Genomic DNA, 26,484 nt, shown 5'->3' with positions numbered 1-26,484 from the left:
CATAAACTTTTAAGGACGCACGCGACAATTAATGAAATACTAAGACAGTAAGGGGTGTATTCCGGGGGAATTGTTTAGGGGCAGTAGTAAATAGCTTTTCAAAGCACTTACAGCAGTCATAAAAAGGCGGATAGCACTATCCGTTACACAAAATAAATCATCTACTAACAATCGTAATGCCTTAGTCAGGGTGCAAAGAGCCGGTTCAGCTGTCTGGTTCGAAAGGCAAGACCAAAAGCCCTTTTGACATTTCAAAGTGGTGAGATTAATTATTAGATGGGGGCAGAAGAGCACTATGAAATATATCGGTAACCAGAATAAGTACTTCGTTGGAAAGGTGCAGAGAAACATTTTGGAATAGAGAGCCAGGTAGAAACTAAAGCCACCAACTTCAATGAAGGGGGGAGATGTAAGTGGGTTTACCGAGCGGTAGGAAGGAAGGAGTAGGCGGCGAAGTTTGGCGGCATATTAGAGGGGCTGGTCTGGCTGAGGCGTTGGTAGACAGAGTCGCGCCAAGCGATGACGCGCAGCGCATGGTGTCCGGCTGCGAACAGACTCACTGTCCAGGCGGCGTCGAGAGCCGAAAGGAAGCCCAGCGCGCACCCGCTCCCACGTGGCCAAAAGGGCTAGGAGCAAAGGAGGGTGAAAGAGGCCGTAAACCGCTCTGACTAGGTACTGGTTGGCTTGTGAGCAGCTTCGCTGACAGAATCCCACCATCCACTCTCCTTGAAGGCTCGACTTCCCCCTACCAAGCTTCTGACCTGTCGTAAATTAATTGGATTGATATTGCCAGGGGGTTGGAAAAGGACGAATTTTCTGAACCACTTGCAGCTAGCGCGATGCAATTAAAAGTGCATTAAAATAAGGGTTTTACCCCCACTTTTGGCCTGAACCGAATTTTTGAGGTAAGCTAAACTGACCTATGATTTTTCGAACAGTTGAACACCAGACTAAATCAAGTGATTTGTGTCAACATGGAAACTAGTCTCTTGGATTGCAGTTACAAAGACAATACATTTTCACTCGGAGAATTCACTGTTGATCATATCGGCGCTGAACTATTTTCTGCAAACGGAACGCCAGTAAAACTCAAGGCTGCAGATTCAAGTAGAAATAAATGCCTCCAGTTTGAAATGAGAATCATACAGTCTAATCCGGCGTAGCATTCACTAGTTGAGAAAATATGAAGGTTTTGCGTAAGAAGTAAATTGCAAAAGTACAATAGAAAAGCACTTCCACAAATCAAAAGAAATATGGAATGACAAAAATCCAAGAAAAATACAAAGTTTTAATTGTAGTGACGATATTAAAATGTACTATCTGCATCTCAAAACAATTTGCAGTTGCCGAAATGATTATTTTTTGTAGTAAACTCCAATTAAATCTCTTGCCTCGTTTGTAACTTGTACCCAACACCAGCTACCAATTTATCAAAAAAGGGGATCGAGGAGAACTAAAACAACCGGATTTGTTTAATCCCCTATTACGGAAGTGATTAGTTGAATATTGCTATTCGTTGTTTACAGTTGTAAAAAGCCGGTCTGTATCCACGCCCTCGGGCTCAGACGGGAGTGAAAGCACCCATGCACGCCGATGGAGTTGATATGGCAACGAGACGCAAGGCCATAGGGATTGACCGCGTATTACCCGAGTAAATAAAGCTGCCTCCTTCATATCCCACAGTTGAGTCGAAACTAGACAGCGATTCACAATGTTTGCTGCGCAACCCCCATCTATGCCGATTAGCTGGAATTCAAGATTGTGATAGAGTCAAAAGTATGAAAAGGTAGTAGATAAAAATATAGCACGAAGCAAATTGTATTGAAAGTACGAATCGAAAAGAAAGTGGTAAAGTGACCTAAAGTTCCAACAGGTACATTTCAGGGTATATCGCTTTTCCCGACTGAAGCATGAGAGTCGAGTAAAGACCCACTACTTTATTCATGATTAGTCCCGCCTAATGAAACAATGAAAAGTATTCGCCATAGCTCCGTATTTTCGCTTCATAAAAACCACAAAATCTGTAGATTGGCGAAGCGGATTAATCACATCATGATTGGTCAAACTGTATTGACTTCTCTCTCCTGCAGATTACATTTTCGCCATTCGGTTCACTGCGGGGGAAAACAACGAAATGGTAGAATCAGAATATGTGCGCATACGTACATACACATAAGTTACTCAGGCCATGTAACACCGCTATTTACCCCTCCCTGATGATTTTCAATTCGTGATCTTTAAAATGGTTCATGGTGGAAATTTACAGCTACCACGTTGTGAGTGAATTTTTTCTTGCGAATAAGCCTCAGTAAATGCACCGACACTTTTCTCTTACCTGGGGAATAATTTAATGCTCATGATTAATCCATTTTCCACCTCAAAGATACTCATCAGCTTTAGGTGGGAAATCACTTCATAATTATGGCTAACCATAGGGATTTGCTTCTTTCTTTTGGTAACTTTAAACTGCCGACCCAATAGGTAACCTCCTGTGGCAACTCTATGTTCACTAGTAATACTGATAGACTAACTAGCTAGCTCTCCCAATTATGAAGTTGGGTTTTCCTCCACAAAAATTTTACTACTATTTCGCTGAACGACTGTGATTCACCCTCGCACCTACCTCTCCCTGGAAAGGAAAGATCACAGCCACTGATCATGTTGTTACCGCGACTGTGCCATACGTATAACACACCTGGATTTGCACAAATATGGCATCCTCAATGGGTTCTCCAGATCTAATGTTATAGAAACATCGAAAATGACCAAGAGGTGAACGTCTTCGAGGGTTTTAAGTAACTTATTTAGACTGGAAGTGGCAGGTCGGTGTCAAATCGGTTAGTCTTGGAGTCGACCGAGAGCTACTGCTATCCTGTTAAATTTATCTACATATGGAGAGACGGTTTGCCATGAGAAAGGAATAGCACTTAGAGGGATTATTAATTAGACTAGTTTAAAGTTTTTATGCTTTTGAACAAGCATTTATGCATGCATTTAGTGAACTGTAGTGTTGGGTTTACCGCAATATAGATCTAACTTTTCATCCCTGAGGAGGTCCAATTCAAAGTTCCTATTGAGATCAGAGGCCACAATCCCCAAATTAACAGATGGAGGGAAGAACGCTGCTGCTGTTATTCTTCAAGCATTCATTTGTGGGTGGATAACTGCTGGGAGTGCCTACATCTCCAGTAAAACATTCATATTCGATTAGTAAGAAAATTACATTGTCATGGCAAAATTCCCGAACATTCTAAAAGCCACACTTTCGCTCATTTCCACCCAATTGATTGAGATCATCTATAGACGCACTTGAAGTTTGCTACCAATCAGAGTCTAAGGTCAATCGGTGCGTGACTGAAACCGCTGATTGGATCCGACAGCTCTCGCTGACTGGCCGCGAAGTACGTATGCGCATGCTGCATTCTTCTGCGCTTGGTGAAATACGTCAGCAATAAAGGCGTCCATACTAAAGCCTTTGGTTGTTAATGATCTGGTTGGGAGCTTGGTAGTTTCCAGGCCACTCACAAAAACCCCAGATCATAGCAGTAGCAATAAATAGTGCTACTAAAATTGTGAAACACCACCAGGTCTATGTGCTTATGTGGGTGTTGGATAAAACCCGACCAAAGTGAATATGGGGGTTCAAAAACGGTAGGGGGGGGGGGGGGGGAATCTGGTGCTTGCGACTGGGATCTGTCGGCATCGTGCCAGATCTCCGCCTAGATTAATGGGCGACAGGAGATCTCAGGGCTTCGATCCTGTAAGAAGCCGTGTCAGAAAAAGCGGTTTTAACTCTAGATTGTGGGTAAAGATTGCTTGCCACGTGGGGCATAATTTAAAAATGATCCTTTTTTAATCCAATGCCAGATACCATGATTGAACATTTAAAAACAGCTATTCCAACTTCTAAACAAGTATTTGTGTACGCGCACGAATTCGGAGTCTTAAGCAACGATGTGATAAAAGCATCATCGGAAAGAGGGGAGCGCTGCAGAGCTCAATGACGATTACGACAGAAAGTATACTCCTGGATGGATAAATGGGGGTGGTGGGAGAGAGGAGGACGGGATAATGGTGGATCCTTACCTCAAGAAGAGCATCGCCAACGAGACATTGACAGAGAGGACGACCCTTACGATCGACAACTCGGCAGGCGTACTGGGCAGCGCTGAGGCTAGTAAAATCAAAAACCGCCACGTCGGGCTGTCCGCGCGAGTTCAACGCAAAGTCGAGGCGGCGCAGACCACCTCGAGTTACGAAAGTCGCCACCTCTCGTGCCAACTGCTCCAGTGCGGAGAAGTTTACGTTCTCTGCGCTCAAAAGCTTTACCGGGTCTTCCAGGTCCTAAGTGCACAAGAAAGACGGGAATTTATACCGCTATTGACAAGCTCATAGCAGCAGTGGAGGAGTTGAGAAGCTAGTGGGTTCAATTCACCAAGTTTCCATTCGTGCTCCCTAATCAAGACTATTTGAAAGTATCTCAGTAATAATTGCACAAATATGATACATCTTAGACAAGTACAATCTGTGCTAAGGATTAGTAGTTGTTTTATGTGCATTACTAGAGAAGCAAACGTTAGCATCAAGTCTACTTTTCCCGACGAGAAAATCTGTTGAAAAATATCCGTACTTCTGAGATATTTTAATAAGAAAATTGGCCGAAAACAGTAACCAACCAATTACAAAAAAGATCACTGAATAGAAACGAAACCTATAAATGACTTCCAAATTAATTCCGAATACATCCAATTTCAATAATTTGATTCGAAGGTGTTGATCTTGAACGGTGGGTTGTAAATAACCTCTACCTTGCCATCATTAATAATAATGGAACTTATAACCCAGACCTTGTGAACAACGGTTGCCTTGCAGTGTGAGCGATAAATACAACCACAGAGTCGGCAGGTCGACGCAATTTCCAGCATTGGGTTCGGGCGAGTAACAGAAAGGAAAAGATGTCAGTTTATTAAAAATTTAGATTACGTAGGATTATAAATAGTGTCAATAGGAAAAAGAAATGCCTCACGTGCTCAAGGTGGAACCTTGGAAATACGCCTTCTGCGCAAGGTGACTAAGTGATGAAACCGCGCCACTCATCTAAAGGGCATGTTAAGAACACTCGTGTTTCAATGATGGCTTTTGCTACCATGGCATGAGTCAGCTTCCAGCAGTGGTGACCATTAAAAAAGAAGGCTTTCATGGAAAAGGAAATGTTTCAAAATTGAGGTAGCAATCGTTAATAGATTGTGAATGATCCAAACACCTAACAAGTACTTGGAGGACTGTTCCAGCCCTAGTCTCTAACGTAGATTTTGGAAATCATCTAGGAGATGCTGCAAAAAAGTAATGGTAGGAGCGGTATCAGGTGACGAAATTCCAATGATTACCAGAAGTGCGCATCACAAAGACTAAACAAGGCATTTTTTACCACTAAGGGGCCGCAGATAGTGTCGCTGTCCGAACACGAATTGTTGATTTAAAATTTAAGCATAAATTAAGATGATAAGTACTTTAAAAAGAAGATTTGGGGTGGTTTCTTGAACTGATTCGGTGTGAAAACATGCAAAAGTACACAGGCAAATGACCAGTTGATGGACCTTTCAGTGCAGAGGGTGGTCACTGATGTGAACCGGGAAGAATCACGAGGAGAAAACTCAAACGATCCAATTAGGAAAATTAATTATTGGTGGTAGTTAGGTCATCAGGGAGTGGTTATGGGACACTAACAACATGGAGAACTCAAACATACCTCTGCACCCTTTCAGGATTTTATGCATATTATTTTTTTTAGCTTTCCTTTATTGTGAAAACACCGATTGTAGGATGAAAGTTCACAAGTAAAGAACAGGGGGGTTTTGGACAAGCACTATATGCTGAGATGGACTAGTACTAGTACATCTTAAAGTACTAGAAGTGAAATACACTTTATCTTTTAACTGAATCTTCACATGTAAAAATTCACCCTTGCTTGGGAAATCATCAGGCGGCTTAAAATAGGCAAGAATACTGCAACCAGGATCAAAGAAATAAGGAACATCTGTGGCGATAAAATACACCCATTGTCTTGCATACACCATAGAATCCTTGTGTCAGGTCCAAAGTGTGAGCAATTAAACTGTTATATGATGTCCTTCTAGGTGAAGGATTTCTCATATTAAAGAAAAACGTATTTAGATATACGACCTCTACTGAAAGCACAATTGGACAGATCCGTAAACAGTCTCTTACTGAAGCAGAACCAGATTAACGTTTCCCGAAAAATGGCAAAAAGGGCACGGAGCATGTGTGCGCGAAAAATGGGGAGGTGGTGAGGAAACGCACCTTAATTAAGACGCCTTTGGTAAGAAGAGACCTCTTCTTAATCGTCATGACGATGTAGTGCGTCTCGTCTTTGTAGTAGACCAAATTCTCCAGCTCAATGCCCAGCGTTTTGGAGATCTGTGCGAAGTAGGGCTGATTGAAGATGCTGCCCACACCGGAAATCTCCTCCACATGGGCCTCCTCCACATAGCCGTAGTTGATAAAATTCATGGTGATCGCGATGGCCAGACGACAGCGGAGAGCTCTGCGTGGAAAGTCTATTGGGTAGAAAAAAAACAATTCATCGTAATTGGGGGATGATTAAGTCATCCCTTTCTCTTCTCAAGGACACCCATCACCTTTTTTTATCAACTGTAAATAGGTAGAATAGTCATAAGGTTTTCCGGTTCACTAGCTACAACTCAAAACTGAAAGATCATCACACCTGTAACTTTTTGGAGTTTAATTTGACAATAAAGAGTAAACTAAATCGCCTACCTCGGTGAATTCAATAAAACGACCGTGCCGTGCTGGGAGATGATTCATCTTGGTTTACACAAGGAGAGTGTGAACCAGAAATATGCACAACTTGAACTAAAACTCTCCCTCCGGGTTCATACAATCTCCAGTCCTAAATTTTTACAATTTCGGTGACATTGACTTAGACAATAAGGAAGAGCTGAGTCAAAGCAAGATAACCGTCAGGTAGAAAACGTTAATTTAAAACGGTCGTTTTGGAGGAAAAAATGAGGTTATTTGAAGTTGAAAATAGGAGAACAATCGTGTAAGTCGCGCTAAAATATATCAAGAGAGCGCTTTTTGCTTGGCCTCAAAACAGGCCGGAATTAACGACTCATCCACCAAGCCATCATCATCAGACAAAGCCACCATGCCTATTTGTGAATTCGAATCGTTCCATTATCTCGAAAAAGGGATTGCATTTTTAGACAAGACAGAATAGATATCGATACAACAATTTCAGCCACTAGGTTACCAGGTGAAGAAGACTTCCAATGAAATGAATCACTCGCGAGAAATGAGGGAGGAAAATGCGGAATTTCTCAGGCGTTTTGGAAGAGCCCGACACGAATAATGTCTCAAGCGTGAGACCGGAAACTGGAATCTAACGGGACAGGCACATGCGCACACCCACCCACGCAGGGACACGACTAAGCGTTCAAATTTATGAGCCGGACTCTGGTGACTCAGCCAGGGGTACGCGCCTCCACACACTCATACATACATACATACCCACACACCGGCAAAGTATGCCCCCATAAACATCCCACAGAAGTCTGGACACCCGAACGCGACGGTGATACACACTTGCAAATTAGACTAACGACGGCTTCCTCTAAAAGGGTCACAGCGTTGTATAGAAACAACGTACAAATTCAAGGTGAAGTTACATTTCAGTTGCTAGTACTGATGCCTTTTGTACAAGCAGAGTAAGCCATAAACTTCCCAACACTGACTCAGTAAATTAATCCGTGCTGCTGGCCGGAAGTAATGGCGGTAACGACCTCTGGGAAGGCCAATGGAGTGAACCACGCGCCAAGTGGGATCGTATTCCATAGTTAGAGGCAAAAACAACTCACATCTATTGAGGATGGACACTAACGAGCCGTGAACGATTAATTACTACTAACTACGTGTATTCACCTATTTAAACGTATTGTAGTATGTAAGATAGGACTATGGGATAAAATCCCAATAGTACGCATCACGTACGATCAAACTTTCTGCTGTTTCAAAAAGAGCCCACGTTCTGGTTACTTTTTCGAGCTAATACACAATAAATGACCATGCATGAAATGCACTAAATGCCATTTCGCGTTGCACGTTACCATGCGATATGTTTAGTCTACAACTGCATTAAGGCTACCACACAAGATGTCTGCAGCACTGACCAAATTTTCAGTCTCCAGTCCTTCGACATCATCCCATCACGGTTATTTCTGGCCAGTGACCTAACATTGCCTTCGGTTAGCCATATCAGTGGCAATGTTGGGAAAAAAAAACATCTCTCTGCAATGTTTTCATTAAAACGGTGGCTTTAAAAAAGGGATGGCGGAGAGGGAGGTAGCCAGAATGAAAAAGCTAACAAGGCACCTTAATGAAACAAGCCATTGAGATAGGTTTCACCCTTGGACAAAGGCCTCCTGCAAAACACGATTGATATCAGATAAACCTGCCATAAAACGTTGCCCAGTGTTTAGTCCCAGCTCCCAACAAAGCATATGGTAAGTGATTTCAACAAAATTTGGGAATGGAAACTTCCTCGCTGTAACGCAAATTTGTCACATCATCTCGGTACCCTTTCCGTGAGGAGCTTAGGAATTTGAACATTACTAGGGCAAGTAGCGAAATACAATAACTGAAAGGAACGCAAAACATTACCAGCAGAGAGACCTTTAAATATGCCACCACATAAAAAATTTAGAGAGTGGGAGGTGTATATGGACTTCAATTACGCAGTTGACGCCCCAAAAATGCCACTCTGACGACATCACTGTTAAGCTATTTTAAAGTATAAATATAGGCAAGAAACATCCAATACAGCGGAAGCTTCTGCGCACAAGCACATTGTCGCTCCAAAAACACAAAAAGTACACAAGAAATAATAGATAAAGCATGTAACCCTTCAATACGTAGTCCAACGAGTTTTTTTTGGTATAGGGAATAACATGACATTACAAGATAACTAACACAAAAAGAAAAACGCGGAGCAAGGCAAAGGGATAGAAAAGAGAGACGTACTGAGACAGCAACTGGATTTGCCGGTGGCATCGATGATAGCGTTGAACTCAAAGGTGGATAGAGCCTCGTGGCTAGGCGCCACCTCCACCCTCCAGCCGTAACGCGCCCGCCGCTTGCCCTCGTAGAGAGTAAAGAGATCCCTCAGGGGACGCTCGCCTCTGCATCTTGGCGTCTTTGACCCATTTTCGCCACTGCAGACATCAGACTCCTCGGTGTCGTCTCCATGAAAAGGGGAAGCAATAAGGGAACTTAGAGCACATAGTCTACTATACACCACCTCCGATGAGTATTGAGGTCCGAGTAAACTGGCCAGAGCGGGAGGAGGAGATGGCAATGTATATCGGGAATGCCCTAAATAATTACGCATGAATCATGCAATCCAACTGAAAACCAACCATTTTAGCTTCTTAGATTGTACGAATGTATGAGCTACAAAGGGGTCATATAGACTACCTAAATGGCTTTATCCTAGCGGTACAAGTCTTGAAGGCTTTAATCAGTTCATTCACTACCAACTTGCAAAACCGAATAACTCAAATCTTCTAGATAGGCACCTGAAATGATAAAATAGGTACAAACGGAATGAATTCGTAGAAGGTGTGAACTCAACCTAAGCTACTTGTTTGCTTATATCAAACTTCAGCAGCGCTCCAAGGAACCAAAGGTTGAACAGATGACAACTGAGTATGAAAACTAGCTTAATGGAATCAGAAAGAGTTTACTTGATCTAAAGACCAAAAAAAAAAGTTTTGTTTCGAAATCATTATGTAAAGAAAGCGCGATTCCTCTGATACAAACATTGCGAATGGTCAAAACTTTAGCTAGTCTACACTAAACTCAGAAGTGGATTCAATGCTTCAATCATTTCGACTGCTATTGGGCTGGGAAGCATCAGACAGCAAAACTGCTAGGAGAGTATTCAAGTTCCAGGAATCGAGATTCACATTCGGAATATCTCGGGTCCCGTGCAAAGACGGACAAGGAAGGCGCAAAATGATTAAAATGATAGGCGAAACGAAATAATAGCGAACAAAAAACTTATGTGGAACTTCAAGATAATTTCAAAGAGTACTGTCATTATTACGCATGAAATAAATTACTTATTTGATAACTGTAAGCAGGATAAAACAATTTTGATGGCAACGTAAAATAGACATTTGCTCCCCCAGTTGGAAGATAAGAATGGATTGGGATTAGACATAGTGTGGCTTGGAGATTGGATAGAAAAGGAGCCAGGTTTCCTTCAAAGAAAACGCCACAAATGGACGCTACACGCAAATTTTGAGCCGAGGAGGTGAGATTAAAGTGAATGTAAAGCCATTACCCGAGGGTTGAATGAGCTTGTGGAATTCAACGCCGGAGACAACTTGAACACCGAAGAGGAGGGCCACTTTAAGAAGAATGCATTGCAGCGTACGGATACCTAAAGGAAAAAGTGCCATAAAACACGTCTGTCTTATGTTCTTAGGCGTAAGCATACCAAGGCTAAGATTTTCCCCTCAGCATAAGTGCATTTGATATCATCGAAATGAGAAAAGGCTGTTATTTATGCTGCAATAGCACACACACACAGAGTTGGTAGAAAAGGGGGTACTTCCTCTGTAAGAGCGAAGACTTTGATCCAACACTTCACGTTGGAAAAGGGAATGAAAAACCCTTATTGTTACGACTGATATAACTGCATAAAAATTATTCATTAGTTGTGTTAGCAGAGAAGTACGATAAAATACAACTAGCATTAATAGCGTAAACCTTTGCCCTAAATTGAAAAGAAATAACAGGAATTTACTAAAAGTAAGAAATAGCAAAAGCGAAGTAATTTAAGGGTCCGAAACGGATTTTATAAATCCACAACCAACTTTTTCTGAGTCAAATGGGCATGATTCAAAATAGGATATAAAACTAGTTAAGGTAGGACTTCCTACACGGTCAGGCTACTAGAATACACTAATGGAATTCAAGTCAAATAAAGTGTCCATGATTACACCGTAGGACAGTTATGTATAAGCCTAAAAACGGATTGGAAGAAGAAACTTGATGAGAGAAGGAAATGAGAAAGCATACAACTTACTTATATGGTCGATTGAGCCAGCGCAGAACTTCCCGAAAAACGACTTTGCTCCCAGGGACTTCAAGTCACTTATCAGGTAGGGCCAGAGGTGGAGTACATTGTTCCTTAGGAATGAAATGGACCCCTCATTCGTCTTTCCATAAACCCTTCACCTCAATTCTGATGTCTTTATGTAAATCATTTACAGAAAATAAAATTTATCGTTTGAGAACCTGCGAAGCCTTCAATTCTTCTAGCACGGTTTAATGAAGGCTCATGCATTATAAAACCAGGATATTCGACCGTTACGCGACGAAAGCTAGCTCCTTTCGCATTAGCAAAGTAGTGAGGTTGCACGCGGCCATCAAGGTTACGTGAATTAATATGCAAAAGAAAATCACCTTCACGATTGACAAACGATCACCCTTTTGGAATGGAATGTAAATGAAAGTAAACATTTTGAGTCTTGAAAGGTCCCAGAAGTCTTGAACCTCAGACGAAAAAAATAGGGACCCCGTTAAAAGCGACGAAGTGTGAAAGGCATCCTCGGTCGCGGCTTCGAATCCGTGTACAAAGAGGAGACCTAATTCCTACAGTTTATTTCATTAATTGGTGAGATAACTGAAAAAACAATTCCCGCCCATGACGAGCCAATACGGCCAATTTACACACAATGAAGCGTGGTGATAGTTCAAATACGAGAAATCTAAAAAACGCATTGTCATTGACATGAGTCGCGAGAGGTCAGCGAAGACACGACAAAAGTTGGATACTCGATAAAGGCAATGCAATAATAAGTGCCTGTTATTCTGCCTATCCTAAGCTCATGAGGTTGTAGAAACATTTAAATGAAAAGTTTTGCAGTCAGGACAATTGTGCTCAAAAAGAATCGTTCGCACCAACATAAAGCGATATCCGATATCCAATTCACTACGCATGATTATCAGTTATAGAAATGGCAGAAAGGATACATAATTTGACTCAAGTTTTCGTGTATTTTGACAGTTAAATCTTGGAACGTGCGTAGAGAGCACGCATAAACTGGTGAATGAAGTACTCCACCATAAAACCAGTCAACTTGAACGGCCACGTTTCCCGACTTTATAACCAAAACTCTGCAATATGAAATAAACCTAACAGATCAAGATTATCAACCTTTAGTGAATAGCCAGTTCAACTTTTTTCAAAGGAAAAGCCAATATAAAAAATGCCTGTGCTGAGAATTCATTTCTCGACTTATTCGTAATCTCAAACATAATAAAACGAAAGTTTCGCCAATCTCGTCTTGCGCTACCAATAATTAAGTGGTTCATTAACACTCGCTTCAGATTTGGCAAGTCTATCTAACTTTCAAGTGAAAAAGACATTAGTGATTGAGTAGATACATTTGTTAATTAAGGAAGGCAAAAATATCGAAAAATTAATTTAAATGTAGACGCTAAATAAAGTATTCGTTCGCTTACCTTGAGAAAGATGTTCTTTTATCGATAATCACTACATTTGCTCCTAAGAGCGCTAGTTCTATAGCGCAACGCAATCCGCAGGGACCACAGCCGACGACAAGAACCTTCAAAAAAGATTCTAACGTTATAAGCTGCGTCAAGAAGAAAGTAGAGATTAAACTATATTTACAAATGAGACTCGAAAAATAATATAAAGCGGCCTAAGAAATATTGGACATCGAAAGTGAAGTGAAATAATGGTTATATACACCATTATGCCAAAGATATTTGAGCGCCCATTGTACTGACGGCCATTTAGAAACACTGAATTGCAGGCACATGTGCATTTAAGCACTTAAAATAATTGTAGTTTTCGACTTTTAATTTAAGGCATTCATTAAGTTTACCGTTTTACGATGGTTACCTGAATATTACGGCAAATAGTTTGGCCTCCATATATCCTTTCACCAAAGCGGACATCTAAGATCGTAAAAAGAGCTTCCGCCTTCCAGTAAAAAGAAAGTCTTCGACGCAACTCCTTGTAGAATTGACCACTGCCTGGTAGGCTCCCTAAATTCGCCGCATCACACAGCCTTTCGAAGGCTGTAACAATTCCTTCAAAGGTTGTGGACACGCAAAATTTGTCAAAGTAGTTCTCAATTGGTTCATAATTAACCGTGTTTACTGCATTCATTTTGAGAAGAACGACAGAAAATGGCCATCACTACCAGTCCACGTTAGCAGGCTAAAGGCCAGAGTAAGGGGCCGAAAACCCAACTCTTGTACGGTAAATTGACAAAGGCCTCAAGGTCACATAGGTTTCAAGGTCGAATTTTTTGGGGATTATTTTCATTGAAAAAAGTGTTAAATGATGATTTGACCTTTTTATCAAGAAAATTATAGTGCCTAATGGAGCACCTATAGTGTAAGCCTTCTCTATGTATACCTGAAGTTGTAGCCTTAAAAGTGGGACGCGTATTCACCACAGTTCATTTTGTTTTAATAATTTATTTTAATCAAATTGGATTATCAGTTATCTTTTAGTCATTTACAATTTCAGTGTGAGTACTATTTGGCTGCCTTAGGACCAGTTATCGTCCGAGGATTCTCAACTCCCATCAGTTCTTTAAGCGTACAAAGTTTTCTTCTCGAAAAACCCCAAACTACAGCCCCTTGATGTGGCAGTGTCTTGGACGCTTTACATCACGCCATGTCTTCCCAGAAGTCGTAATAAGTAGAAGAAGAAGTGGAAAACACATGACCAGCCTGCATAAGTGCCGGGAAACCGTTAGCATGCTGAAGGCCACGCCGCAGAATGGATATTAAATCTGCAAATAGTGCTGTTTTCGTATATCTCGGCAGAAGATTGAGTAAAATATCAAGCCACTGGAAACTCTCTACTTCTTTTGAGGGTCATCCTCGACGCTTTCCTTGGCCATTCTTCAGCGTCAAACGCCGGAATGTGATTTGGGCTTAATAAAAACCCCCCGAATCAGAAACTGCTTATTTACCTTCCTTACATGCACGAAGGCGTTTAACACCAACGTCACCGATGCCTCTGTGCAAATCCATCGTATCTCTAGTTGTGTCCCATTTTGAACCATTTTGGGGAGAGGAAGTGCTCTGAATTCGTGTCGCTCAAGCCTGGATGATGCTCCACAACAAAGGCAACTCGTGCACTGGACTAGCCTAATGGCAAAGTAGTGCAACAAGATGCGTGATTTAAAGTGGCTTTGCGAGACAATTGTTTCGAATCTATTTCTCTTTATCACTTTGTTCTCATGTTAATGCTGTCCACCCAATTATCTGGTCTCCTTTCAGGCAGTAGGAATGTGGAGGCGACATCGCTTGCTCACTTGATTAGCATCTTCAAATGGGAACCGTGAACAGGTGCATACTAGGCTTTTCAAATGGTTGGTCTAGCGTGGCTACAGTTATTTGTAGTCTTCCTGCAGCATGCGCGGTTGGGGTAATTATCAAAGCCAGTTCTCACTTTAAACTTATTTATTAGGATTATTAAAGGACTCGCTTATCCTCAACAGATGCCCTTCTGTGAAGTTAAGGTTTTGCATTCAGTCACTGAAATCAGAAGTGTGCTGGTGGATCAGATTCTACTGTACCAACAATAGGGCGTTCCAAGTTTTCAATGCGGTTGTAACAGGCAAGAGTAGTAAAAGAAGAACAAGTATTACTAATACATAATAAAAACACATTACAAAGGAGGTAGGAGGACATTAGCATGTCCCAAAGACCATGCCACAGTGGAAGCACAACCTGAGTAGACTAAGTTGCCCGCGTAGCTAGATGCATAGCTACACGAAAAACTAAAGCACCACAACATGCTGAGAAACCTTTTCTTTGTAAATCCAACGCTTTTTCAGAAAACAAATCTTCAAATGAAACGATGTACTGGAAGTGATATGGGACCATACCATACCACACACCTCATTTCTTCATTCGAGACTTCGACACATATTTAAGCATTGTACGAGCTGTTATTGCTCCAGACTATTCGGCCACAGTGGTGAACTACTTCAGCATTCATAACTACTCAGTGGAGTTTACATATCTACCAATTATCTGCCGAGATTAAATGTTCTGGACATCGTACGGATACCCATACCCACAGTTATTACAGCCGTTTGTGCTTAATGAAGAAAACCCAATTATTCCAACGTCTATTCAGTCTTAACAGAATCTGACAACCTGACTATTTCCATAGGCCAACCCCTATTCTACGGTAACAATTTTTGCCACTGAATCGCTAACTTGTGGGTGAAGTAACTACTCGACGAAAAATTCAAGCTCAACATATGCACATCATCAATGAATATATCATAGGGTCATCAAAAACGGTGACAAACAAAAGCAAAGATATTGATGGAGGTGTTAATGAACTGGTATGAAAAGAAAGTAAGCAAGTGGACATGAGTATGTGCGTGTGCGAGGGTGCAAGTTTGTGCATACGCAAAGCTAGACAGCAGCATAGTTTAAAACATGACGTCGAAACTCATCGGTCTGCATGAAGTGCCACCGCGGACTGCCGAGGGCGGCAGCAATTAGACATTCTGCAGCGCGCTCCTTCGCTACAAGTAATTCCACCTCCTTGCCCCGACAGTCGCGCATCAGCTCGAGAAATACACTGGAGTCGCGCTCAGTCGCGGACTGCGGGATGGGTCCGCTAAGGCGTATCGAGCCCACGTCGAAGTGCAACACCGGAGGAGGGGGTTTCTGCGCATGCCCACCGCTCCTCGGCCTGGCACGAGCCGCCTTCACGAGGAGTCGGCAGATTTGGCTGGCCGTGGTAAGATGAATGTTGAGGAGTCGTCCGCCAATGCTCAGAGAGGAGACATTTGGACATGCAGAGAGAAGGCGCAGTAACTGATCGTCCAGTGGCTGTGGCAAAATGTCCTGCGTCGAGGTGATTTGAGGCCCTTTTTGACGGCTTTGATAACTGAAGCAAAGACGCCTTCCACTTAGACGAGCCATCTGCTCCTTCTCCCTCTCCTCGGTCTCCACTGCTCCCAGGTCCAACTGAAAGACACAACTCTGCTTGTCACTGAATTAACTCCCCCTACTGATAGCATTTAAGTTGGAAATAACTACCTCGGTAAGAAGGACAATGTCAGTGAGGGTACTGGCGTACTGAGTGATGGAAGGGATGGAGCGTTCAAAGAGCCTGTAGGTGGCAGTCTGGTCTCCGGATCCGAAGACACAGACGATGGAAACAAGAGGCGCAGGAAGAGCGGGGAGAGCGAGAACGCAGAGGTCAGATGAGGCGCGGGAGTACAGGAAGCGGAGGCGCACGTGGACGCGCAGTGTGGGCCGCATGCATACCGCCTGGTGCCAGAATTCGGACGCTACGGGCCGCCAGAAGTCGGCAGTGCCGCCAAGCGTCGCGCTACGATGCTCCGGCGGCGCGCCATGACGCGCTATTGGCACGTCCGCGCCCCAATCAACGTAGTATTCATCGGTGGTATGCTTTGTTCTCACTTCCATGCCACTGTGGCTCCCCTCCACGCTCTGTAGTGTCACCAACCCCTCCCCGTGGATGTATTCCATCCAACGTGGTGATAAATCCGTCTGTATTTAAATCAAAGGACACTGTTAACATAGATTTTACTTGCATCCGTGAAATCGTAAGACACGCAGTAATTGTAGATTCTGCCCTCATTTTGCACTATTAAAATTATTGTGACTGGAAATAAAGGCACCAGAAACTATCCTATGCATTAATCATTGCTTAGATCAATTGAATTCAATGGCATAGTAGGCTTTCAATATCCTTGCCCCAAAAATCATCACAATAAACTTTTCTGCACTTCCTACATCGTTAATACGCTAGCAGTTCGCATAACTTTTCTACGCTTCTATAGCTTTCAGTTTAGTAAGCGTTCCACTGACGCCATGGCAATATGTCCAAGGAACTAAGGCAAAGATATCAAATACAAATTTGCAACCCAATTGCCTAAAGCGCAAGCGATAACGTATGCAACACACATGAATGTATGCCCTCTTCACCCCACAGTATACGGGTGTGGGTACTCCACACAATCATTTTGAGAGGTTATTTACATGACTGACCATGCAAAGTATGGATTGCTGCAGGCATTAGGCAGTGACGTGACCTTTCTAACGGCAGTGTAGACTGTTCCTAAGGTCAAAAAGTGGCGCGCATGCCAAGTTCAAAGCGAGCTCGGAATGCTGCGTCCTGCGTTGATAAGGAGGTCATTGGAAAAATGCTAGAGTTCTGCAAAAGAACTTTGAGATTCACCCTCGTTTGTTGTTTAAACAGCAAGGTTTGCCCCATGTTACCAAAGCACTGTACTGGAAACTAGCAGCACAAATTCAGGTTCCAATGGACTCAAGAAAACAAAAAGGAGATTCCCTCAACATCTCGTAGAAGTAGATTGGTGTTTAATTAACAATGATCACTGGATAAAAAAAAACATTATCAAGATTAACAGAAAGGCATACAATCTGATAGATGAACTAATGCCAATTTATAAATGCCAGTATGAAAGGAAACGCCATTTGTATTGTTTTATTGGAGAAAGTCGACAGGAAAATGAAACAATACACAACGTGCAGAAGATGAAAATATGAAGCACAGGTACTCACCCGATCATGCAAGCTGAAATGGGAAAGACATGCCATGCGTTAAACACGAGAGGAGAAAAATAGCATGGACAATTCTAAAATGAAAACAGTTCTTGCATGCATGTGAAAAGATTTCTGCAGTCTTGCCTTCCTTACTCTTTTGGTATTGCCATGCAGTATATTTGTTTTCACAAGTCATGCTATGCTCTTACATTACATAATTTAATGTTTGTCAAATGCAAACTGCCTATCACAAACTTATTTTCAGTTCTGGTATTAGTCCATCTAAGGCCGCAAAATTATCAGCTTTCTAGAACAAAATTAAATAGACCAATTGTTGCGAATTGTCCATGGATAGTCCCACCCTTAGCAGATCAGCTATTACAATTGTAAAACCATGGATCACATCCGTTAAAATTTGTTTTTTATCCTTCAAACCCGGTCAATATATCTAACAATGATGGGCACATGATGGTGTGGCCTAAAGAGTCGAAATTTCAATCAGCAGCATGCAAAATGACTGAATTTTGTTAAAGAAGAAAAATACATATTCAAGACGTAATCCTGTGGGATTTGCAATGCTCATATCCACCTGTCCAATGTTATGAACAAGGGACGATGGCAAACCACTCTTATTGGCATTTGTGACCTTCACAGACAAAGCAAATAACTGTCTAAAAGACGCTAGATGCAAACACCCTACCCAGCTGTCAAGTTTTTTACGATAATGAAAGCGGGAATTGCTAATGCCTTACACCGTGAAGAGGTCAGAAACGAGTCCTCACCTGAGTCAATATGAGTACGGAGAGTTGTGTCTGGTAGATGAGACGTAGGAGCATGGGTCCAGTGAGTTGAGTCAGGGCGATCTCCAGGCGGCTGAGGTTGGGAAAGAGGGCGAAAAGGTCGGCCAGCGGATTCCAGCCCAGCAGACGGGGCCTCGCACCTAACCATCGTGGGTCACGCAGATACCAATATCGATCATCGTCGTGGGAGGTGTCGGCAGCCGTGGTCGAGGCAAGATCGAAGCGGCCTTGAATGGGGACTTCGCTCTGACTGGTTGTTTCTTGCGCCGGACGCTCATGAGTGATTTTGCATACGTGCAAGAGACTGGCCCTCTCCAATGTGGGACCGGCGACCTGTGAAAGGGCAAGGCAGAGGAACTCATTCGGTATTCCTTGCGTCAGCTCCACTTATGAGTTTTGCATCTGCATGGAAAGTTGAAGAAACATGTGTACTTATTTTTCATGGACATTTGTACGTTTACTCATTCAACTTAATTATATTTTAAGCCACGTACAGTTTAGAATTATTGGTGTTTAATCAATTTAGCGCGATGAAACAATCCTCCATACCAGTTATGAGGGTGGAAGCAAAAGTACGAACTTGTAAAGCAACTATGCACCCCGCAAACACCTATGTCTTGCTGAAAATGAATAAAGTATCATGATTTATTTCCGGAATTTTGAAAAAAAGGAAAAATAGGCATAAAAGTTTGTAAACTAAGTTATTCAATAATATTTCCGCTTTGCCATATCAGGAAAAAAAATAGAACGTAATCATGATTTGTTGGTGCTCCAACGTTATGACTACGCCTTACTCAAATGTGAACAGGAAATAATTTGGAATGAATTTGTAGCCATTGATCAAAATATGTTAGGACGACAGAAAGACAGTTTCCGCTGTTGATCAGACCCGTCAATAATAAAAAAAATTTCACAAGAAAATGTAGAGATTCGTGGGTGTTTGAAGAAGGGCGTCAAAAGAATACAATTGTTCTTTCAGCTGTAGAAAGTTAAGACAAAACTGTGAAAACCACTACCTCGTATGACAGCATGAGGCCACAGAGGAGGAAAGATAGTTTTAAGACTTGTAGTATATCTCAGCTTCAAGACAACAGACCCACCAACAAGATTGCAGACTGTTTCAGATATCGTAGACTACTATGCCATCGCACGACGCGAATATTAGTGCCGAAGTCAAAACCTGCATTCAGGATTATTTGTTAATTCTACACAACTACGGCTTGTTCCCAGAGGATGCAAATGGGTAACGTAGAATGAAAAGTCACCCTATTCATGCTTTGAAAAATATATACAACATGTTCGTTTGGATACATTTCTAGGCAGCAAGTGGTCGGATTGGACAAACCTCGGGACCTAGAGAAGTCTATCAATCCCCAAGGGGACAAATATCTAGTACCCATTAAACTCAGATCATTGTAATAATTTCACGTTTCAACACTATATAATGCCTTCCAAAAGCCAATTCTTCCAATACAGGGATATAAAACTGGAGGTAGAGGGGAAAAATGACAAAACTACTGCAAATAAGGTCATTAAAAAAGTAACATCATCACCAACGAGGCGTCTCTTTACCTGATAGACTTAAGCTAGATTTAGAGTGCAGAGCCATTTTTCATATCCACGATTATTAGTGCTAATGTGGAAAAGTGGGTTTTGCCATTTACGATAAAAGAAACCAGTGCATGATGTTAGCAAAACGATCTGTATTTATAAATGTTAGGATTTAAAGACTATTAAGAGTGAACAACGAAAACCACAGTAAGTTGTCTCAAATAACTTGAAATAAGCCGTCAATATCAGGCTTCCATATCGAAAGATGATAGTAGTTGAAGCACAGGAGATGAGTCGAAGTTGGAGCCATCTTTCCGCTACGCTATTGTCCCAAGAAAAAGTATCGCTATCAAAAATGTTATGGTACTACAGAATCATAGTCATCCTTTTCAGATCACAAAAAGAAAAGCAGCAAACATTCGAACTAGTCTCAAATTGATCTTAGTAAAGCTATACCGAACATGTTTGATCAAAAGAGTAAAAGGTAGTGAAAATGTAAGAAAATACGACTAAGGGTTCCTATATTTGCAAGCAATTCATTGCGATACCACCGCATGAGACGAAAAAAGAAAGAGGCGACGTACGGTGGAGACCTCGATTAGAAGTTGGCGAGCGTCGGACTGGGAGAGAAAGAGGTTGCGAAGATAGAGAGCACGGAGACACTTGAGTTGGGAGAGGACACGAACGATGGTAGCGAAGAGTGCGCCGCCGCTTCCATAGACGACGCCCGAGGCCTCGTCAAATTCGGCGTGAAAATCAAGGGAGAATGCTCGCACACAGGGTGGCGGAAGATTGGAGGTGTCCGGAGGGTAGGGCAGTCGCTTATAAGTGCAGGGAAACTTGCAACTCACGCTGCGCTGGTACCGACGACCCCGTGTACCTGCCTGACCCGCGCCCGTCATCGCCGACGTTGATGGCGGTGTGGTGGTGGAGACACTGCGAAACTGGAAGCGGATCGGCACCGAGCTTGAGAGCTGCAAGGACGCGTCGGTGCGCGAGTGAGAACTGATGCCAATCCCACTCTGTGGCGTAAAATAAGCAAACGAAGGTAATACAGTGACTGATCTAGCAAATGCGCAGAGTTGTGCTTCTGCCAATGGTTGCCAGCACTCCGAAAATGAAAATAAGTTGTATCCGTGGCACGTATCTAGGACTGAATGAGAGTTATTGAGCCCTATCGTGACCATTCGATTTGGAGTCACAACCATTAAATAAAAGTGCTGATTAGTGCACTTGGACCAAGAAGCAATAGTGCCTAGCATTAAAAAAGCACTGTGGCTAAAAAATGACAAACAAATCGTTCAAAAAACCGTGAAAAAAAGTTTGCGCTATTAGCTGACAGTAGGAAGGAATTTGATTATAAATATAGGCAGTCACTGTGGGAGATAGGCATGACTTCGCCTACTAACAAAGTGTTAATTTATAGACTGAAGAAGGCAAGTACTATTGAGTGTTGAAGGGAGTTGAACCAACATAAACTTGTGAACTTGCAACTCAAAGAAACCATCAGCTATAATCCCCTCAAATTCTAGAGTTCTTAAGAGAGAGCACAGTTTAAACCACAAATGAAGATTTGAAGAAAAGCTTGTCAGAAGACTAGTGCAATGGAAGAGGCATCGTGGTAACGTGATGAAATTATATGAATAAACTCCAATCACAAGTTGTACCTACGCTTTTAAAAGTTCTTATAAGAATATCAAATCAAATGGATTCCCACTTATTTGCGCTGGTAATGGATGCAAGGTAAGTAGACTTTCATGAACCAAAGACACCAAAAGACCAAATTCAAGTGAAATAGAGCACCGCGAATCGTAAACATTTGTGACGCTCGTAGACCAAAATCTTATTAAAGTGGTAAATGTTAAAAATTAGAAGTTTAAGAATAATATTCGATAATGGCATCGGCAATACTGTGAATTGTGAAATCTTTACAAAATTGTGGGATTTCCCACTGGGGCATAACGAGCCCAGAATTACCTAGCGTGCTTTATTTTACTATGGATAAGGGAAATGTTTCCTCTAAAAATACACCATTTTACACGCTAAATATATTGCCCCTATCAAATTTAGAATATGAAATTGACTTCAGTGTGATTTGCAAAAAAGGTACACCTTTGAGTTAGAAAATAAAACTGTTATCTCAGTTTACGATTTAGGATAAAATACCTAAAGTATTTTTGCTAAAAATTTAATCTTATGGCGAGAAGTCCCATTTTTAATCAGGATGCCATTTGGTGACTTTAAATAGCACCGGCATATATCCAAAAAAAGACTAAAGAATACTGTGCCTCTACAAATCGTAGTGACTACACGTATATGAGAGCATTTTAATCAGAACATCTGAATATACTTAACTTCAATAAGGCCAAAAACCAAAAAAGTAACTCCGCAAAACCATTGCTAAACGATCTTATGCTCGATCGTGCACTGTTGCTAGTTGGCCTTGACCCGCTCATTGCTCTTGTCACAGTGCAAATCGGACAAAAATGCGAGGCAACAGACGGTGCACGTCTGCGCCCTTGAACTAGACACCTCGATTGCACGCCAGAGCGTGGACTTTTTGTGGGTACCCAAGCAACGCACCCCACTTCGTACACATGATGCCCAAGGCCGAGTACTGGTTGCCACATGAACTCCCGACCCTTGCCTCTATTTACACAAGATCCATGGATGAGTTTTCACGAAAGTTACAACTTTTGATAACGTCTAACTATTAGGTCGTGCCCACCTGCCTCATAGCAGAAAAAAATGAGCCTGGCGTGGGGAATTTGCAGTCCAGTAAGCTAATAATTCACAAAGAATTATTAGGATTAAAATATCGAATTTTTACCTAATACTATTGGTTAGTTAATGGTGCAGCCGTTCCCTATTAACTACAACAGTTAGAAGAACATTAATAAAATGTGAGCTAAAATACATAGTGGATAGGCCCATATTCAAAAAAATTGGTTGTATTAGCACATAGAACCAAGTAAAGTAATGTTTTAATAATAATGAATAGTTAGAGTTTCGCCACTCTCCAGTAATTTCACCAAAAACAAAAGAATGGGAGAGCGAATTTCCCCACACTGACTCGACAATGTGCGTATCATGGCTTCAGATTAGTATCTTTTCGATATAATGCTAATAGATTGACTGCGACTTCCAGGATTGGTTGTTCCTAATTCGTCCTATCCATTTAACCGCCTTATGGACATGAAAAATTTGAAAAAAAAAAACTTGTCCGGTGTGCACAGTTGCAATGTAGGAAGATTCTTCATTGCCCTGCGGAGAAATTCATACCGCAACTCATCAAAATATTCATGACGAAGTTATATTAAATATCCATATTAAAAAGGCGCCGCACCTGAATGTAAAAGGTAGTGTTAATTCAGAAACCCGAAAAAAGTCCCTTTTACTAATTAGCACATGGATACATTTGCACGACTACCTACTAGCAAAATTACCCAGTGTGCCGGTAAACTAAAAAAAGGAAATGTCTGGTACGATTTTTGAGATGTCATCACATTTACGGCAAGGTTTCACCGTCAGAGCTAATTACAATTTGAGTTAGTACAAAAATCTAGGCAAGAGGCCTGCCGTTTAGAGGCAATCGAAGGTTCAAGGGATCGGGTAAAACCCGACGCCAAATTTATGAAAACCAATTTGAGTTTTCAAATTACAACTAAAAAGGGAAGAAGGAATGCTTCCCGCTCGGTGTAAAGGTTTAAAGCAAAACTATCGTTCCATACCGCTGTAAGGATAAGGACTTGAAACCATTCAAAAGAACACTACTCAGTTAACCATTGTAAAGCCCGCGCTTTTATCCTCCTGCAACGACTTCTACTTACCTTGTTTCTCAGCCTAGCATGCGACCACAAATTAAAACCCCGACTTTTGAAAAGGTGAATCCATATGTAGGTCATGATATAATAAAGATCATCTGTTTTCTGCAATATGACTAATCTTTTTTTACAAGGAAGGCCCGGCGGATGTGTGCGAGTCGCTACTATTTAGAAGGCAAAAAAGTCCTGAAAACGACAAAAACGGCTGCAGAATTTCCGTACCTAAATCTAAACCTTAAACCAAAACAGAATATGAGCCTAGACGGTCATGAAGGTAAAAACAATAATGAGCAAAGTGCAGAGAATTCATCCACTGGAGGAATAGTAAAACAATAAGTGATTTACTTTTGTTTCTATTATCTAAAGCAGATCGCTCAAATGCACTTAATTTTGATTGAGAGTGCGAATGATCACCTACAACAACAACAGCTAGTTGAGATTATTCTCGAAAAATGAGTGGAACTTATAGAACTAATGCAAATTACAAAAAGGGTTGCAAATAAACAAATGTTTATGGGCAGCGAAAAACCGCATCCAAAATAACAAATATCAGCCAATATTAAAGCAGTTTCTGGTAACTGACTTAGATCTAGCGACTCAATTTAGATGGAAAAAAAACAGGCCAGTACCCGAGACAGGAACTGCTACAATTCACCATGCGTAGGTGTTCAACTCTCATGGTGCTACAGGTTCAATATTTCCGAAAGAGTAAGTGTTTTAGCTTCATAATATTGAGTGGTACCCAAATCCATCTTATCTTCTATTAGTGGGAAACTTTTTTCGCATTAATTTTAAAATATACTAAGAAAATTGCTCAGTAGATTAAAATCAGGGAAAAAAGTCTAGCGATTAGGGACTCGTGATTGGAAAGTAAATCGCAAAGGTAACTTGACCGATGCAACGAACTACAATGGATAATTACCGAAATAACTTCTTTAGTCGCTGATAAGCATGAAAAATGTAAATACATTCCCATAATGAATGGGCAATAAAGTTAAGTTCACGTTGTAAAAACAAATAAGAATGAATAGAAGCAAATGATTATGAAGAAAAAAAGACACCAACGCAACCAACCTCCAAGGAACTGCTTGAGTCCGATGAAGACGAGTCACGTTCATACTCTCTCTGCTGAAGCTTCATGGCGAGCTTTATCGAATTTTCTAAATCCGGGTCGCCAAAAACAGCCTCAGCAAGCATACTCAAGGGAATCTTCTCCGTCACTTCTTGTTGAGCCGACTTCTCTGTCTCCTCGTTCGAATGGTCTATAGCCGCTGCAGGAGAAGCAAGAGATGATTTTCGGTGTTCCGGTGGGGAGAGAGAGGAAGAGGAGGACGAGGGTGATAGAGCAGCCTCTAGAGCAGCCAAAGCGGGGAAGAGAATCTCCGTTGAGACAACCGAGTTGGCCGAGAATTTGTGTGGGCTAGGATGGGCTTCGAAAAACTCCGCGATCAAGGAGAGCACGCGGTTAAGCATGAAATAGTCACCTGTCTCGGGAAAGCGAAGGTACTGGATGTGCCAACCGATGTTGCGAATTCCTCTTCACGGCGGAAAAACGGAAGTAGGTTGCATATTATCGACAATATTTATAATATGGTTTCTAAATGCGTTTCGAAATTGAGAATCGACCTCAAAAGTAGATGTGATTAGTAATCGGTTTCGCGTGAATGACAAACCGACCATTGGAGACTTAAGAGCTCCAAAAATACATCAAGATAAGTAACTGAAGGAACATTCAGGAATGTAAGCAAACAACAGTTAACAAAAACGAAATCTAAACAGAAGCATAGTTACTTGCTAAGGTAATAGGTTTTCAGATCATACTGCAGCCTCGGTAACCCTTGAGCTGGTGGATGATAGGTGAATGCGCGCCAAACTTCAGGAGAACAAAATGCATTAAGCCACCGTTTACAGACAAGTGCAGCGTGAGCACGATCCCGCCATGGCAGGTAAGCGAAAATCTTCACCAGTACCAACTTGGGCATGTAAGCCCAATTGTGGTCCTTACTCCATCCTATAGTTTATAAAACAAGCAAACTGTTGAAAAATCAAAAAATATGGATTCAGCGCTACACAGTACAGAAAAATGGTGCCAGCATTCTAATTTTACAAAAAAGATAACCACTATCGACCCATGTACGATGTGAATAGTGATTAAGTTATTGCAAAGACCAGATGAGTGCTTGGGCCACTTCAGAATCATGGTGAGAAAGCTACAAGAACGGGAAGAAACATTATCTAGGAGGCAATGATTACCGCGAAAAAATCTTAGAAAAAATAAGATGTGTGTATAAATATAGCAGATTCTCAGAGAAGCACTGGCACTAAAAGTCACCCCTAAGTAAAGCGAACTCAAAAAAGGACCCGACTAACCACATCCACTTTAGTATGCGCCGACTAAACTACCAATCTTATCAGTTTCTTGATAGACATCGCGAACCTAAAGTGTCCATTTAGCAAATGGTCACTGAAGTAAAATTTACATTTTTTCAGATAGATTTTATAAAAAAAGTGCATATTAAATTTTTAAGCTTTAAATATTTAAATGTTTGTTTGAGTTAGTTATATTTCTTGACCTTAAATTGGGGAAATCGTCCAGTAGAATGGTGGAATACATTTCCCAATCGGAGGGTAACCTCAAACCTTATCTTACTTGA

General features: G+C 41.6%; 2 protein-coding genes across 2 annotated transcripts in view; both read right to left on the bottom strand. All coding sequences in view use genetic code 11, as the record gives it.

Annotated features, from left to right (window-relative positions):
• Positions 1-13,246, bottom strand: part of EGR_02335 (hypothetical protein) — a gene marked incomplete at both ends in the record, with an annotated part of 28,014 nt that extends 14,768 nt beyond the window's left edge. Inside the window, 8 exons of the mRNA XM_024491584.1 lie at positions 424-626; positions 4,087-4,344; positions 6,322-6,578; positions 9,061-9,279; positions 10,385-10,483; positions 11,132-11,235; positions 12,574-12,677; positions 12,977-13,246. Of these exons, the coding sequence (XP_024354090.1) occupies positions 424-626; positions 4,087-4,344; positions 6,322-6,578; positions 9,061-9,279; positions 10,385-10,483; positions 11,132-11,235; positions 12,574-12,677; positions 12,977-13,246 (1,514 nt within the window). The remainder of the gene's footprint in view (positions 1-423; positions 627-4,086; positions 4,345-6,321; positions 6,579-9,060; positions 9,280-10,384; positions 10,484-11,131; positions 11,236-12,573; positions 12,678-12,976) is intronic.
• A 2,279-nt stretch (positions 13,247-15,525) lies between these two features.
• On the bottom strand, positions 15,526-26,280 carry EGR_02334 (F-box/LRR-repeat protein; the record flags this gene model as incomplete). Its single annotated transcript, XM_024491583.1, has 7 exons — positions 15,526-16,086; positions 16,159-16,635; positions 18,438-18,788; positions 20,591-21,028; positions 24,905-25,367; positions 25,622-25,841; positions 26,268-26,280. 7 exons carry the CDS (start codon positions 26,278-26,280, stop codon positions 15,526-15,528), a joined length of 2,523 nt encoding a protein of 840 aa, XP_024354089.1.
• Positions 26,281-26,484: the final 204 nt, after the last annotated feature.

Source organism: Echinococcus granulosus (genome assembly GCF_000524195.1).
Source record: "Echinococcus granulosus chromosome Unknown EG_S00010, whole genome shotgun sequence".
NCBI classification, from domain to species: domain Eukaryota; kingdom Metazoa; phylum Platyhelminthes; class Cestoda; order Cyclophyllidea; family Taeniidae; genus Echinococcus; species Echinococcus granulosus.
The sequence above is the reverse complement of the archived record's forward strand: the minus strand, read 5'-3'. Positions and strand labels throughout refer to the sequence as shown.